The sequence below is a fragment of the Lepisosteus oculatus genome, chromosome 12, assembly GCF_040954835.1.
Source record: "Lepisosteus oculatus isolate fLepOcu1 chromosome 12, fLepOcu1.hap2, whole genome shotgun sequence".
In the NCBI taxonomy this organism is placed as follows: domain Eukaryota; kingdom Metazoa; phylum Chordata; class Actinopteri; order Semionotiformes; family Lepisosteidae; genus Lepisosteus; species Lepisosteus oculatus.
This window is the reverse complement of record NC_090707.1, coordinates 9,909,210-9,926,552: the sequence shown is the minus strand read 5'-3', so window position 1 is coordinate 9,926,552 and position 17,343 is coordinate 9,909,210. Positions and strand designations below refer to the sequence as shown.

The following is a 17,343-nucleotide window of genomic DNA, read 5'->3' as shown; positions in this document are numbered from 1 at the left end:
GACTTTAACCTGTCTTAGATCTCTTGATAGCATAAACAAGTTCCCGAGACTTGTGCATTTGTGTGACTTTATTTTATTCATTTGTTTTTAATTTAGGGGGCTGAAGGTAGAAGAGGATCCCCTGGGCCACAGGTAAGTGTCCCCATAAATGTTCTTCCTGTTCTGAGAGGAGCTTGCTTCTGTTCCCTGCTTTATCCTCAAGCTTGTAGAATATGATAGTATGTTCCTATTATTTTTGGAAATAGCCATAAAACATTCAAGCCAAGTTTATATACTGTATATGTAATTGCATTACATAACCTTGACGTCATTATCATACAGGAAACTCTCATGAGAATATAGCATAGGCTCTGCATGATCGGTATACCATGAGAGTTCATCTTCTTAACCGTCTTCATTTGTCTGTCTCATGTTTCAGGGCTTACTAGGGGAGCCTGGACCTCCAGGGCCAGCAGGAGAGCCAGGAATAAGAGGCACTCAAGTAAGTTTTTATGAACTACAACTACAGTACATCAGGTCCATTTGCTATTATCTAATTTAATCTGGAAAAAAACAGCAACATAAGTATTTATGCACTTATCACATATACTGTTTGTATATTTGTAAGGACTAATCACTTAAAATAATGTCGTTCTTTGTACCAGAAGTAGGGCCATTAAATTTGTTGTGTATCACACTGTTTACAAAAATATGTTATCAAAATATATATTCTTTTCATTACTATTGAAAAAACAGCCTAGGATTCTCACATTTCACAAGGTAGTATGACATTTTAATAACAGCTTGATATCTGCTAATCCACATGACTCTTTGAGCGTTAAAAAGGACAATTTGTGTGTCTGGTTTAGGGTATACCCGGACCAGTAGGAGCCCCAGGAATCAGAGGAGAGGATGGAAGTCCTGGAGCAAGAGTAAGACTCAACAGACTCGACAGACTCAACTGAGCAGATGGTCTTACTCCTCTTGAAAATTATTGTTTGTTGGGTTACTGTTGTACAGTATATACTGTACCAGCCACTGATTTAAAGAGCAGTAGTAAAAACTTTTCTGAAAGGTGTCTTGCTGCTTTTCGATTTGACCTGATAGTAATAATGGTAGTGGTGATTTCGGTGTAATAACAGAGAAAGGCACAATGAGCTAATCTGTATTGTACGTCTGATGGCAGGGGCCTGCAGGATCTCCTGGACCCTCTGGTGATCTTGGTAGAAGAGGACCCAACGGTCGAAAGGTAGAAGCTCAGTTTGTACTGTACATGCAGGCACCAGACCTGCTGCTCCAACACGCTGGCATTCGGCTTGTATAATACAGCACACTGTGTACGCAGATTGATACTGCATGTGCTCTACGTCTTCAGTGGCTTTTCAGACAAGACTGCCCGTCCTGGTTTTAACCCTCAGGGTTTAAAAAATAGTGCCTGATAATCTGTATTTTTGAGATTTATACGCATGCAAGCAGAAAAATGAGGCATCTGAAAAGAACATGTACATTTTGGCATTTATTTCTAATCTTTGATATACCTCAACGAGAAATAAAATATTTTGGATACAACTACTGGACAACAGGTGAGTGTTACTTGCTATGCCTTGTTCAAAAGCAGTGGACAACCCAGAACACGTGCCCATGTTTCACACCTTGCTATGCCATCATTATGGATATGAATAACTCATTTTAGAAACAGTGAGTTTTTATTAAAGATTTGTTTTCAACCGTAACATGTGACTGCAGTTATTACTTCTAATAATTTATGATTTCAGTTAATTAGCTGCAGATTAACTTAAGTTTCTTTCCGTGCCTCTTTCAGCCACATGATGCAATGTCTTCAACAACTGGGGGAAGGCATTTTGCCATGTCAAAAATATCATTGCACAATTTCGCGTTATGGCACAAAAAGGCTGGGTCCAAAATATTGTTTTTGTTCTATCCCGAGCTGAACTCATAATACATTAATAAGGGAGTCCTCTGTTAGGCAAGTGCAGTGAGATTGTTATGTAAGGGTTTTCTTTTTCCAGGGAGAACCAGGAGAACCAGGACCAAAAGGAAATCCTGGACCACTGGGCCCTCGTGGTGAACCCGTGAGTATCTGAAACTCTTCCGCCACTATTGCAGTGTCTCTGAAGACTTTGCCTGCATCAGGTTATCTGCTGGCTCAGAATTTCTAAAATGAGACTAAGTTCAGTTTTCATAGGCTCTGTTATATAAAGAGGGGGAAGGAGGTGATAAAGGTACTGCATTTTTATGCAATGCCCAAACCTGTGTCTGAAAGCTCAGTGCTTCTGTTCCTACTAGATCGATCCATGTTTAAATGTCTGCATAGTCTGTCCGGAGTCACACCATATTTACAGGCGTGGAAGTTAGATTTAGATGTGACCTAAAAAAAAAAGTAAGATCTGAGACTGTGGAGAATGTGAGGAACCAGATTTATCCTGTAGTGGTTGTCTTATTCAAGTTGAGTTGCTCTGTGAAAAGATTTTCTTTCACAGGGATGGTGCTGCAGAAATAGTGAGTAGGTCAGTGAGTAAGTCAGTATAAAGGTCAAGATATCACAGTAAGAACTATGTGTTGAAGTACACCACCTTTGTGAAAATTTTGTTCATTTTTCTATCAGGGTGAAGATGGTCGAGATGGATTTGGAGTTCCTGGTCCCAAAGGACGAAAGGTAACTTAATTTGATTCTGCTAGATTTCCTAGCTAGTAATGCAAAAATTAGATTTGTTCATTTTCAACCTTGAGTCCAATAAATACTCCCTGCCTTCAGTGATAAAAGCACTAAAAAAACTTGAACAGTGAATTATGAAAACAGCTTAAGTGCTTTGCATTACCTCATTTGCAACCCCTAGTTGCTTCTTTGTTACATCCCACGTCTTTGTACTTGTCCCTCCACATATAAATTATGTGTTAAATAAAACAAGTATTGTTTTAACTACACTACATCCCCTTATGTAAAAAATTGGGCTTTTTGTGTCATTTTGTTAGTGCAACTATAGCCGACTTATTTTTTAATAAGTACTTTTTTACAGTACTAAATATTCCTTTTGACAGAACACGGTTTGTAAATGCTAAGCTAGCATTAGAATAAAGGACAGCGGACCTAATGAAAATGAATGCTGCAATGAAACGTTTCATCCCATATTGCTAATTCAAAATCCATCTTTTAATAAAGGGCGATCCAGGATTCAGAGGATTTCCAGGACCAAAGGTAAGCTGTGATTCTGATTTCATTATTTGCAGATGAAACTTCAGACTGGGAATTTAGTTTTATGCATGTTTGCTGTTCCGTTAGAGTAACACAGGCAGGAATCTGGTGTTCGACTCATTATTTCTGCTCTTTTCTTATGTGATAGAAGTTTGCAGATCTCATGATACTTGTTGCTTACACTAGCACAGCGGTGACCACCCACCCAAAGGTTTTGCCTGCAAGCTTCTGTACTTTCTGTGCTGTGGAATTTCACTTCCATCCTGCATTTTATCAAAAGGGGCCACTTGGTGATTCCGGACCAAAAGGGACTGTGGGTCCGAAGGGAAACCGTGGACAAAGAGTGAGTACTGAGAGATCAATGGGTTTTCCGACATCTCCCAAGGCACACAAACAGCTGGAATATCTTTGGAATATCTGTTTTCAGATTTTACCATTGAAACGCATATAGTCACACTGAGGTAGTAAATGCATATGAAGCACAACTGGCGTGCAGATTTACAATAACAAACTTTAATATTTGATAGTCAATTGATACTAGTGAAGGAAATTGAACTCATGTCAGGTAGCATACGCAATCTCCAGTCAGACGCCACTTCGTATTTGAGTTCAGGCACTGGAAGCAGTGAGAATCAGGTACAACTATTGTCTCTGCTGATCTGAAGTACAGCATGGTTGTGTCCTGCTACTCTGGCATTGATGTATGAACTGGTGAAAAGTAAAGTACAGCACATATTGTACTGTTAATAAGAAGGTTTTGCCTTTCTGACACATAATAGATACATTTCTTTTCACTTCCTACTGAATTCCTGTAAAAATCAGAAAAAAGAAAGACTTTATAATATATTTCATAATATTTCGTTCTAATATTTCAGGGAAATGCAGGTGATCCTGGTGAGCCTGGACCAAAGGGACAGACAGGAGACCCTGGACCTCATGTAAGGAAGCGTATTACCTTTCCTAGAACTCTTTCAACACGTGCAGCACCAATAAAAAGTACATGTAGCAATTTTTCCTCATTCAAGATTAAAAAGAGAAAAGATTAAAGATTAAGTCACTTAAGATTTTTCGTTACTTCTTTAGTGAATGCACTACCCCTTTAAGGCTTGAAGCACTAGTGATTACTTCTGAAGAGTGTTATACGTTGAGGGGTTATAAGGGTTACACAGAAGAAATGAAGGAGTACCAACAGCAGTTAAACGTGAACAGGAAGTGATTCATCCATAAGTTGTATCATTTTCAAAAATATTTTGTCTGCCTGCCCTAAAAAAGAGCATGTGAACCTACAGTTCCTATACAGTAATTATATATCCCTTACTGTTTTATAGTCAGAGTGAGTATTATTTATATTAGGGAGTGAGCTGAAGTGAAATTTCCCCAGCTACACAAGTGTGTTTTTCCCTTTCATACTGTATTGCTGAACATACTGTATACTTATACAGTAGGCTTGTACAGTGTTAATTTTTCTTTTACTTTTATGTTTTCATTTGCAGGGTGACATTGGTCTAAGAGGGGCTGCAGCTCAGGTATGGAATCGCTCATTATCATGGATATCTAAAAAATCATCTTAATGATGGAATTATACTGCATGCTTCAGAAAAAGAGATATTACCCCCAGTAGGCCAGGAGTTCTCAGTCCCAGTCCTTGGTGTCTTTGCAGGTTTTGTAGGTCTTTTCAAAGTACCAACGGAAATAAAAAATCTGGAGAAGCTGCTAATCTGGTGCACATAATGTAAACTGATCTAGGACTGGCCCAGCTGCACTGAAACCCTTTAGATATAATGGCCCTTTAGGACAAGGATAACCGCTGTTGGCAGATATCAAGCAATTTGTGTTCTTACATTTGTAAAGATGTTACCTAATTCTGCATTTGCCAATGCTTAAATCTCAAATCTGTTTCTTTCAGCAATGTGATCTTGTCAAGAACATTCGAGATAAATGCCGTAAGTAAGATATATTGTGCTAAGTGTGAACTTAAAAGTATTTACCCTGGTAAAAATATTTTGGCAAATAACTATTTTGGAATTTAGGCCCTGTGGAATTTGCAGTGCATCTTCACTACATCTTCATGTGTGGCTGTAGCTTTAAGTCTTAAACAGTTTAAAACCTAGTGGGATAATTGACGGTTTCAAATTAAAATAAATATGTAATCAATATAACAAACCCCATTAAAACACAACTCCCAAGAGGTTACCATCTATGGGGAAAATACAATTTTACGTCAGGAAAGAAGAATCAAATTGTTCGCATATTTCTGTTGCAATATATGGTATACTTACAAATTGTTTGGGCATGATAACTTAGAACTTACTGTAAACAAATAATGAAAATAGACTGAAACAAATGCCTGTATTCTGACATTTCCTACCACAGGAATTTGACAACTGAAATGTATTTTTGGATTTCAGAGTGGTACTGTAGAAGTGAATATGCTTAGTGTTTATATAGATACAATACAAAATGATATTGTATTTACTGTTTATACTATATAAACCTATTTATAAAATGAAATTATTAACATTCATAAAATGTATCTTTTTTCCACTTTTACAGCTTGCTGTTATGGTAAGTAATTCTAAAATACTTTTGTAAATCAATTAAGTGATCCAGAGAAATGTTGCTTGAACCCATAAACAACCATTTATCAGTTTAACTTACAGTACATGAGCAGAAATTAGAATTGGGCACTCTGCAGATGCATACTAATAATTACGGAACACTTTCTGTTCAGATATCTTGATATATATTCCAGTTAACTATTCAGATGCTGTTGTCAAAGGGACAAGTGTTCCCTTTTGTTATTTAATTATCTGTGGTACAAAACTTTATTCACTAGGTATAGGGCAGGCCATGGGCCTTGTTTATTTTAATTTGCCCTGTAATGACAGGCATTGTAACAGTACATGTGGCTTTTTTACAGGAGCTCAGGAATGTCCCTTGTATCCCACGGAACTGGCATTTGCCATTGATGCCTCAGAGGATGTCAACCGCGCAGCATTTAACCGGATGAAGCAGGTCATCCTGGCGATCGTGCAAAACATCACCATCGCCGAGAGCAACTGTCCTCGGGGGGCCCGCGTCGCCTTGGTGGTGTACAACAACGAGGTGACGACGGAGATCCGCTTCGCTGACAAGATGAAGAAGAAGAGTCTGCTGCAGCACATCGAGGGCCTGCAAACCTTAGTGACCAGGAAGCAGCGCAACCTGGAGAACGTCATAAACTTTGTGACTAGGAACACCTTCAAGCGAGTCCGAAGTGGCTTCCTCGTGAGGAAGCTGGCCATCTTCTTCAGCAACGGGCCCTCAAGGTCCACTAGCAGCCTCAATGCTGCCCTTCTGTCATTATATGATGCAGGAATATCCTCCGTGTTTCTTACCGCCCGCGAGGATAGAACCCTCACTCAAGCCTTGCAGGTGGGTCTCTTCTGGAAAGGGGCCCTACCCACAGAATGGACAGCTATTCTATTATGAAAGGAAAGCTGGCTTGTTATTTAGGACAAAAAATGAAACAGAGACATGTTTTAAACCTGTTTTAAGATATGTTCTTAGAGTATCCTGAGTTTTACATAGAGTAGCCAGAGTTTTATATTTGTATTTGAAAAACAATTAACCTCTTAAGTTATGTGGTACAGCTCCACATCTCTCTAGAGAAAGATGATCCCTAAAGAAACAATGACAACAGTACTTCTCCATCCGTGTTCCCAGGCCTTAGCTTTTTGGAACATGAATCTTTTTTTTTAAAAAAGGGTACACAATTGGAATCATTTTTGAAAAGTCAACTACTCTCCATTAAAAGTAACATGAAACTCCTTAATACTTTCTTCTCGAATTACGCTCTGTGATTTTTTAACATTTGAATTATTATTATTGTTATTAGTAGTAGCAGCAGTATTAGTATTATCATCATCAGTAGTAATAAAGTAACTTAAGTGAGTTTTGTTTTGCTTGTTTCTGTCTCAGATCAACGACACCGTGTTGGCACAATTCTTTACTCTCCCATCCGGAGTACAACAGTTAAACCAGTTGATTAGGAAAGTTTTCACCTGCCACGTTTGTTATGGTAAGAATGCTTTGGGGTTTTTTACATGCCGTTTGAATGAAACTTCAACAGACAATCCAAAAATTATTAGTTTTATTCTCAAATATCAGACTCGACTTCATAAAATGTTGTCATTAAACTATTTACACAGTATTGACAGAATTTTCTAAACGAACGTTGTTGTTGTTTTTTTCAGATGTTTGCGCCCCTGATGAGTCCTGTTCACGAACTGTAAGAGGCCGGAGGTCACCCACCACAGACATAGACCTAGACATTGCTTTCCTAATGGACAGCTCCCAGACCACTCGGCCCAAAGTATTTGTTGAGATGAAAAGATACATCTCCCATATCATCGACCAGCTGGAGATCGCCTCAGATCCCAAGGCATCCCTCCATCATGCTCGAGTGGCAGTGCTTCAGCATGCTCCTTACGAGTTTGAACACAATAACAGCAACATCCCTGTCCGGGTTAATATTGACTTGATGGACCATGGATCTAAAGAAGACATCAAGAACGTCCTTCAGAACAAAGTGGTCCAACTGGAGGGAGTACGTGCTGTGGGCAGCGCCATGGAATACACCATTGAGCACATCTTTGAGAAAGCCCAACATCCTCGGGACCTGAAGATGATCGTGCTGATGGTGACAGGCTCGGTGTGGGAGCAGGACGAAGCAAGGCTGCTGAGGATTGCAACAGAGGCCAAGTGCAAAGGCTACTTCGTTGTGATTTTTGCTGTTGGTGAAGGTGTTAGTGTCACAGATAGCCGCATCTTAGCCAGAATGGCCAGTGAGCCCACAAATGTCTTCTTCAAGAGGATTGAAAAGCCATCAGAATTTTATGATGAACCTATTCAGCGGTTTGGCCAGTTGCTTCCGAAATATGTCAGCAGTGAGTATGGAGATTTGTTGGATGAGTAAAGCTGATTTTTTATGGCACTACAACTTTGAATATATGCTATTTTGCCGCATTTCAACACATACTGTTAAGGTGGTGCAGTACAGCACTGTCCTAAAAAAAATTGTTTTTCTCCCTCTCTTAAAATGACTTACAACGATAAATTAAGGTTGTCTCCACTGCCCATTGCACTTTTCAAACTGTATGATTTGCAAAGAACTTTACATTACTGTCTGTCTTGACACAGCTGAAAATGCCTTCTACATGTCTCCTGACATTGTTCAGAAGTGTGATTGGTTTCAGAGTGACCAACCTTGGAAAATTCCTTCCCATTTAACCAAACACAGGTACGTAATCAGTCACAGCCTGGGACTATTAATTCATAATGGTGTAAGGTAAAGATAATTGACTAGTATAATGAAAAATATAATTCAATAATGAAAATAATAGTGCAAAATGACAGCATCTAATATACGGTTCACCCAGTCCCTGTTAATCCCAATTACATCGTATATACGTCAGTACAATGAATTTATTTCTGTTTTTCTCAATAATTTTTCTCCTACTGTAATAGCCTGTTTGCAAGTTTGTTTTGCTTTTCCTTCATGCAGAAAACACCATGAGAATCAGGAGCTTCATACAGAAAAACAAAAAGGTAGGAAACCAGTTCTAGTTTGATGGCCCCATCCAAGTTCCTGTCAGTGCTGTTTTAAACAAATTAAGGCCTCTTTTCATATTCTAGCCCCTGAAAAAGAAGAAATGCATGCAGCAAATATCACATCTAATAGCTTAATCTTGAGATGGATCAGCCCAGAGGCAAAGAGTGATTACAACTTCGAAGTGATTGTGACCAAGTTAAGTGATCACTCCACTGTCCTGAGAAAGAATGTGACAGGCAATGAGCTGTTCATCAAAGGGCTGGAGTGTGCACAGCAATACCATGTGGTCGTCACTGGCTACCTCCAGAACCAGGTCAAAGTAGCATACAAAGGAATCATCATTACCAGTGAGTTATATGCTACTGTATTATTAATCAAGGAAGCAGCAGCTTTACAGTTAGTCTTCCTTTGTTTCCCTATGCTATTTTGAGTAGGAACCATTGGTAATCCTGCTGCAGACTGACAGCAATATTCAAAGGATATCTCCTTGAATATTCTTTATTTGTTTTACATTGTATCATTTTGAAAGCTGTTGGGCCTGATATTAAAGGTTTAACAAATTATGTCAGGTTGGAGATTCCCGATGGAGATTGTACCTGGCCTTTGCTGTCACAGGTGCATTCGGGTTTTACCTGGTACCTACTTCTACCTGTTTAGGGAGTGTCCTGTGTCCTGCGCTTGTGTGTGACTAATGTGCTTTCATATGTGACTTTGCCGCTGAGTCCTCGTTCTCTTCTTTTTCAGTGAAGATTGTCAAGTTCACAGTGTGTTTTGTTTTGGGGTCTAAGTATAGCCTGTATTTCCATGTAGGCTGGAGACAGAGATCCCTGTAAAAACCATTCTGTTGCATTTGTTTACAGGAATTACGGCTAGTTTCCATTTTCCTTGTGCAAAAACTGTGACGGCATGATATGATAACTTTTCTCTTGTACAGCACTTTAGCAAGGCTCCTGTTTTGTGGTGGGTCTTCCCATTTCTGTGTTTTTTGTTTGTATTTGTTGCTTTCTGCTGGGCTGTATTTACACCTGGAGGCATCATATTTACCATGTGCTTAATACAATAGTCAATTTCTGTGGAAATTGCTAATTAAATAATTTTTCATGTTGTGGACACAAATGCGTCCTGCAAACCTTTGGCTTTTTGTTCTGACAGAAGATGAAGTGAAGATACCAGCAAGTCCTGCAGAGGTTTCAGTGATTTTGGAAACAGAGCCCCTGAGTAAGCCAGAGATAGGTCAGTAAGACACATGATGTGTGATAAATGTATGTGTTCTCTTCTTATCAAATTAACTTAAAATAGGAAAATAAAAGTCACTATTTTCTTTCTTCTTAATTCCAAGCAAACGCCTCCATAGATGCCACAGCTGTTTTTAATTATAGTACTATCCACAGAGGTAGAAAACATTCCATCTACAAATCTTGCAAATTGCTGTACAATGCCTGAAATTCAAGAGTGCAGCACATTGCCTGGAAAAAAATCAAAGTTTGCAAGTTTAGTTTCTTTGATCTACAGTACCTATTCCTTTTAAAGATGGGGACATTTTTCATGTGCACTGCAAAAAGATTGAAAGGGAACATATCTGAATGCTATAAGGGTTGATTTTACAAAGCTGTCTGTCACTTCAGTTTAAAGGCTTTAAAAGAAATACTTAGAGTTTTATAAACAGAGATTTATGCACCATATGTGACTTCAAAGGGGCCCCTATCATTATGCTATGGAAATGGAGAGCTCACCACAAGGTGAAGATTGCACAGGAATGAGATCATTTAAGATATAGAAGAGTTAAGCAGGGAACAAAAATATGTATACAGCATGTGACACATTAAGATGAATGTGTCAGTGGTCTGATTAAATTTCAAGGAAAAATGGTAAGATTCGAATCTCATCATCAAAGTCATCAAAGTACAAACTCCTTTAGAATATTCTAAAAACATTATATTTTGCTTATATTTCTAACTAACATTTTTCTTAAGTGGGCCGTATTCATACAACTGCCTGGAAAGTTTATCAGGTTCAGTTTATAACTTACAGGCAGTATAATTAGAGTATAGTATAGCAATTCTCATGAACCAAAATCGATTGTGTACTGCTGCCACATACTGTATAATATTTGGACACAAACCATGTATATACTGTATGTATACATTTATGTTGGGAAGCCCACTTTTTTATCTTCCAAATTTTCTAGATTTCCACCCATCTTACATCTTGTATTATCCGATGGTAAAAAGTTTGATCTCACAGGAGATAAGTGATAAACAGCTCTTTAATTTTAATTTTGCACAGGTATCAGTGAAATCAGCAGTCTTTTGTTGTGAAATACGTTGTGGGATGAATTCTACATGTTGAGTGAAATTAGGCTAATCTGCAAAAAAAGCAACATTTTATAGAAAATTTCCGATGTATGAAATTAAATGTCACATTAATCTGTAGATTAGGTATTTAGACCATATTTGCTGTATATTCTGTATCTGTGTGCGTGCTTGATGTAGTTTTTATAAGGTTTTCTGCACTATACAGTACATATACATATGCATACTGTATGTACAATAGTTTGGCTTTGAATGGTTTGCATGCATCTGAAGATTTGTTCGATCTGTCATTCTTTTACACTTGGTCTTCTTTAGGAAGAAGGAATAAAGTTTTAATTGAAAGGGTTTTAGACATACAGGAATGTTCTTGTGCATGATATTAAAGAAATTAAGGAAACAGGTGTTGCGCTTTCAGTACTAAAAGATACTAATATTAGCATGCCTGGTTTTCCAAACATAATTTGAGTCAATTGTTCAGTTAATTGTCAATTGATTGTTCCAAAAGGTACAAAGACAATCAATCATCTTACTCTCCTTGTCCTTTTTTCCCAACATTTTCTTTTTCTTGGCTTTCACCTATATTTCTGTTTAAATCCTCCTATAGAAACCACTTATGAAGGAGGGCATTGCATCTGGTCCACCTCTCTGCTAGAAATGTATCTGATCAGCTGTGTGCTGAAAACATCTAATTGAAGTCAAACAGACAGTAGTATCAGCGGCTATACGTTCTGCTATTCAGCTCTTTTGGACCTTAGCTTTTTTAATTCCTTTGATAGAAAAAAATGTCCTGTCTCTGTGCCCTTTAGAACACCTTTCTAGAAGTATTTTGTATAATATTACAATTTTGGATTAAGATTTAGGCAAATATTTGCTTAAATTGTTAAATCCCATTTTCTAAATTGTTATACTGTTCATGGCATTCAACAAAATTCAAAGTCAGGCCCCCATTGTTTAAAGAATTGTTTATTTTACTCATTTAAATTTTATTATTATTTTTTTTCACTGCCGCTTTCCATAACAAATGTTCTTCTTGCATGTTTTAGCTAACAAGCATACAGATCCATGCACACTTGATTTTGACTCCGGAATGCTGTGCAAAGAATATCAGGCTATGTGGTTCTTTGACTCAAAAAGTGGGATCTGTACCCAGTTCTGGTATGGTGGGTGCGAAGGGAATGCCAATAGATTCGAGACTGAAGCCCAGTGCATTAACCAGTGCTTGAAACCATGTAAGTACGCTCAACGGCTGTGCAACACCATTCCATAACCTTTGGCAACTGAACAAACCTCAAACTCACTTCATAATTAGGTTTAGAAAACCGGCCATTAGATCTAGTGCTTCACTTAATAATTTATGTTTAGAAGACTATACCTGCTTTAAAAACAAGACAATACAACTTTCTTTCTACAGCTCTGGAAAATAGCATGCAGCAAGTTCAGATGGATGAAGTACCATCAACAGGTAAGAATAATAAGGTGCTCATGTGAAGAAATAATTTGGGATTACATGAAGGACTGGAAAGTCAAAAGTCAGTACTCCACCCTCAATTGAGAACTGTAATTAAAAACAAAACTAAAACGAAAATAAAAATATATAACCTTAGACTTATTGTCTTTGAATGTTTAAGGATTTTAGGATGTTCTCTGACTTATGAGTATTCAGAATAATATATTTTGTATGTGATGAATGTAATAAATAACATGAGAAGTATGGTTAAATTATAAACAACCACTGTTGTCCTCATGCCCCCAATTTTTGGCCATACCTTAGAAACATACATAAATTTCACACTGTATCTTTCCTTTGAGTTTTCATTTAAATGTCACATTCCATATTGTAAAACAGAAAGGAACCTTTAGTCTGAATTGTCTGAAAACCGCTACATCATCAGGCAAAGACAGAAACATCTTTTATTTCCAAAAACAAATGACCCATTTTTTATCTATAACTGCGTACTGTACATATTCTAAAAGTAACTCAAGTGAACTCTGACCAACCATCCTGCAAATACTTAACGGTATATTTCAAAATTAATAGAAGCCATTTATGCTATTGAAGTAGAGACTGGAATTCCATTGACATGGGGCAAACCATCAACATATCGTGGATGAATGAAAGGCTTGTTTGTCAAACATTTATTAGCAACATATTTGGTTTAACAGTGAGCAGAAAGTCCGACGGTGTATGCACTGTCAGTTTTTCCATGTTTGGATTAAAGGCAGCTAAATTTCCATTAATACAATTGTAAAGATCTGGCCTGCATTAAAACTGGCTTTCCAGATATGTTGAAAACTATTAGTGTTCCATGACACAAACTGATGTGCAGGCATACACGATATGTGAAAAATAGAATCAAGAATGAAGGAAGGTTTAATGTATTTAAAAGGGTATAAAATGTGAAATTAAAATAAAACTAGTTATGAATTCATTTAGATCAACATTCCTGAAGACTTACAGAACTGGCAAATGATAGAAGTGTATGAATGATTGTTGTTCAGTTTCTTTTATGTGCTGGCTTGTACTGTAACATCATATCACATGAGCAGTGTTCCCGTTCCGTTTTTTACATACTGAACAAACGTCTCCTGAACACACAGGCGCATGCTCTGTGCACCACCCATTGAGAGAGTGTTAAATGTGGGACCAAAAAGTATCTAAAAACATTCCTGGAATGTTTGATTGACTTGTACCCTACCTTTATTTCATTTGCAATTGCATAACACTTTCTTCCACATCATATAATGTTGCTCAGAACTAGCTATTTATATTCAATTAATGTAGTAATGTTTGCTGGGACTCTTTGTTTATCTTTTATTGGGTTTGTAGTATATAGTACTACAACTGTACTGGATGTTATCCATTCATCCATTTTCTGACCTCTTTATCCAATACAGGGTCAGGGGATGTCTTTGGATAGTGGGAGGAAACACACACAAAGATGGGGAAAACATATAAACTTCACACAGATAGCACCCAAGTAATAGAAGTCAGGGCCCCAGCAATGTGAGGTAGCACTGCTAACCATTGCGCCACTGTGCTGCCCTTACTAGGCTGTCATGAGTGTATAATTTTGCTACTGTTCCATTCGCATGCTTTACTGTATGTAGGGTTGTAGGGGTAACTACAACTAATTACAATACTTAGCATATCCATTCTGTACATGTTAGTTTTATCATCATCTCTGTCTTTGGAGATCAACTCCGTTGGTGTCGAATGCAGTGTCCATTATTCCCCTGCACCACCATTGATCCTTGGGTTGGGACGAGTGGTTGTAGACCAGGCCGATACCACTCCAGAATGTCATCCACCCATTCGCGGTGTGGTCTTCAACTCATACCATTAGTTTTATAGTTATAACTAATAGCAGTTGAGTTTTAACTGTATTGTATGTAAAGTCATGTTTACAGATGTTCATGTTCTTTTAATTTATGCAATAATGTTTCTACAGTGGTAGACATTTGCCAGCTGCAGAAGGAGGAGGGCACATGCACAAAGTTTGTCTTGAAGTGGCACTACGATTACCCCACCAAGAGCTGCACGCGATTCTGGTACGGAGGCTGCGGAGGAAATGAAAACCGGTTCGATACCCAGGAGGAGTGTGAAAAGGCCTGTGGTCCAGGTGAGGTTTTTTTCTCATAAAAAGTGACCTTGCACAGCCATCTGAAATTTATTACTGACGTCTCATCATAAAATTTAATAGTGAGCAGTTGGGGCCCCAGTTTATCAGCGAATTGACATGTGATTTAAACCTTACGCAAAAAACATCAACAAAACTTGCTCTTTTATGAAAACTAATGCCTTGATAATCAACAATGTCAGCACGCCCACATGTGGGCCTACAGTTTTTACATGTGGGCCTACAGTAATTCTGGGCCAAGAGCAAAACTCTTACTTGCAAAAATGTATTTTGTCATAGCTGCGGTTCTATCCAGCTCAAACTAGAATGAATTCGTAGGTTGTAGTCTGTTTTTTTTGTTACTGAAGGCCAATTGGACCTCATCATTACCTGAAATTAGCTTTACTGTGAATCTGAACTGGAAAATGATTTACTCTGTTTATTATCTGCTTTCAGCACCTATCAAACCAGGGGTCATAGCAGCGATTGAAACATAAGGAAAAATTATTCAAAAGCCAACTTTTACCTCTGAAGAGATCCGGAGAATACCATGACCAACTAGAAGCTTAAGAAAAACCCGAGCCTGCACTGTTCCTGCAAAGAATGACCCTAACAAAAATCTTGAAGTAGTCTTTTTTTACAACAAGAAAAAGAAAATGAATTGCTGCATGGGTTTTCTATTCGTATTGGTGCTATATGTGTTTTTTGAAGGAGTTGCTGAATTTGTCCAGTATGTATTGTAAACTATGTTCTGGAACATTTAGATACTTTCTTTTTAAAAAATCATATTTCTTTTTCATTCATGAAGTACATGTAATGAGTTTAAAACATTTTTATATGAATATATTGGTCAAATGGAAACTAAAAAAAGGAAATCTGTTCTCTGTTTTCAGGAATTAACAGTATGAAAAAATAATTTTCTGTAATCAGCACACGTGTTAACAAATCAGTTACTTTTTTATCATAGGTTATTATTCTAGACACATGTTGGGCCTCTAACAGCCTTAGAACTTCACATATCACATTTGTTCATTAGAAATTCTGAGTTTGTGTTTACAGCACTCTTTTACCTGACAATATGTATATGATGGCAATCACCCTCGTCAATAAAAGATAGGTCTAATGTATAATAAATGCACTTCTGGGACCACTGCTTCAAACACATAAGCTCCAATTCATAAATATAGAATGTACTTGTCAAAAGTGTTTTCAAAATATTTTTTTTTTAATTTTGGGGAAGAAAATAAAAAATAAGACTTTCTAATAACATTTGTGTTTGGAGATTTGCTTCTTTCTTTTCTTCTTTCTGTTTTATAGTGGAATATTAGTAAATTCAAGTTCTTAACTGGAGTTTGGGAGGGATAGAAATGAGAAGTTAAGCAATTAACCAAGCGTTTCTCACCAAGTATTTCAGGCATTCAGAAAGCATTAAATCCTTGGATGCTGTTGTCCCTACTAATATCATAGTTCATAACATAAAAAATAGTATTAATTAAGTGGATACATGAAAAAAATAGGTTTGACTCGGGTTGCCTGTCATTTGTGACATTTCATAGTAGCACTTGACTAGAAAAATATACACTGCTAAATGAAGACTATATGCAGCACTATTAACAGTGAATTAAATTATTGCTCATTTAGGAAACTATTGTATGTATAATACAGGTTATATACTGTGTATATATATATTATTTTTAGCCTAAACACTACATTCAAGCAGTTACTAATTGTATGCCCTGCTTATTAAAAGAATAAAACCATATTTGCAGATTTGCATGTGGAAAACTTCTATAAAATAGCTTCATTTTATTGCCATGAGAAACAATTTAGAAATCATAAAGTTGAAAAAAGTAAAAAAAAAAAGTTGGATAAGAACTGTGTAAGAAAGACAAATGTGTTTATGGATTAGGGTGAATGAATCATCCTGCAGAAGGAGTCTCAGTGCCTTTTATGGAAGTCTTAATCCTGGAAAATGTCAACTGTGGCTGCTCCTCGAGTTGGAACACATGGAAGCTATCCTCCCAGAGCACTGAGAGAGCTGCCTGCAGGGCAAAGGAGACACAGATGAAAACATTCACATGAGAGAGATGATGGATATAGCGGAGTCAGACCTACAGTATCTGGTCCCCATTTTCACCAATAGATACAGTATGTCTGGTGAAAACAGAAGAGGTAAACATGCTTAGCAGCTTCAAAAAAGGAATGATCATGCATGCATATTAAAAAAAGCTGTCCCCCCAAATAATAATGGGTGCAATCTGAAAAACAGAGAATGATCTAAACTTATGCCTCTAAAAGATAGTATGAACCAAGCGCTTAGACTGCTCGATCATGATGCTATTGAAGTACCTTGCATAAAAGTACACCAGCAGTGCCAAAAATAGGATGCAGAACACAGACCACTGCTGTATATAGGTGTTGATTGATACAATTATTTTGTAAAGCACAAAACATTTACCGAATAATCAAAATACAATTAAAACAGTAAATTGCCAGTATTGTGATCTGGAAAAACTTCATAGATTTCAAATCCCTCAAATTTGAAAACAATCTGGAAGTGCATTTATCAGTGTGACCACACCAACACACTCAATACCAAATGATTGACATTGGCAGTAATGTCATTTT

At 37.4% G+C, this 17,343-nt stretch overlaps 1 protein-coding gene across 2 annotated transcripts in view; it reads left to right on the top strand.

Annotated features, from left to right (window-relative positions):
* Positions 1-15,982, top strand: part of col6a3 (collagen, type VI, alpha 3) — a 134,278-nt gene extending 118,296 nt beyond the window's left edge. For both annotated transcript variants that reach the window (XM_069196784.1, XM_069196785.1), the window contains 23 exons: positions 97-132; positions 419-481; positions 849-911; positions 1,166-1,228; positions 2,010-2,072; positions 2,606-2,656; positions 3,161-3,196; positions 3,474-3,536; positions 4,069-4,131; positions 4,687-4,719; positions 5,100-5,136; positions 5,747-5,758; positions 6,114-6,607; positions 7,154-7,253; positions 7,429-8,121; positions 8,375-8,474; positions 8,739-8,782; positions 8,870-9,133; positions 9,939-10,019; positions 12,142-12,327; positions 12,510-12,560; positions 14,548-14,718; positions 15,172-15,982. In XM_069196784.1, coding sequence (XP_069052885.1) covers positions 97-132; positions 419-481; positions 849-911; positions 1,166-1,228; positions 2,010-2,072; positions 2,606-2,656; positions 3,161-3,196; positions 3,474-3,536; positions 4,069-4,131; positions 4,687-4,719; positions 5,100-5,136; positions 5,747-5,758; positions 6,114-6,607; positions 7,154-7,253; positions 7,429-8,121; positions 8,375-8,474; positions 8,739-8,782; positions 8,870-9,133; positions 9,939-10,019; positions 12,142-12,327; positions 12,510-12,560; positions 14,548-14,718; positions 15,172-15,212 — 2,808 coding nt within the window. In that variant the 3' untranslated portion in view covers positions 15,213-15,982. The remainder of the gene's footprint in view (positions 1-96; positions 133-418; positions 482-848; positions 912-1,165; positions 1,229-2,009; positions 2,073-2,605; positions 2,657-3,160; positions 3,197-3,473; positions 3,537-4,068; positions 4,132-4,686; positions 4,720-5,099; positions 5,137-5,746; positions 5,759-6,113; positions 6,608-7,153; positions 7,254-7,428; positions 8,122-8,374; positions 8,475-8,738; positions 8,783-8,869; positions 9,134-9,938; positions 10,020-12,141; positions 12,328-12,509; positions 12,561-14,547; positions 14,719-15,171) is intronic.
* Positions 15,983-17,343: the final 1,361 nt, after the last annotated feature.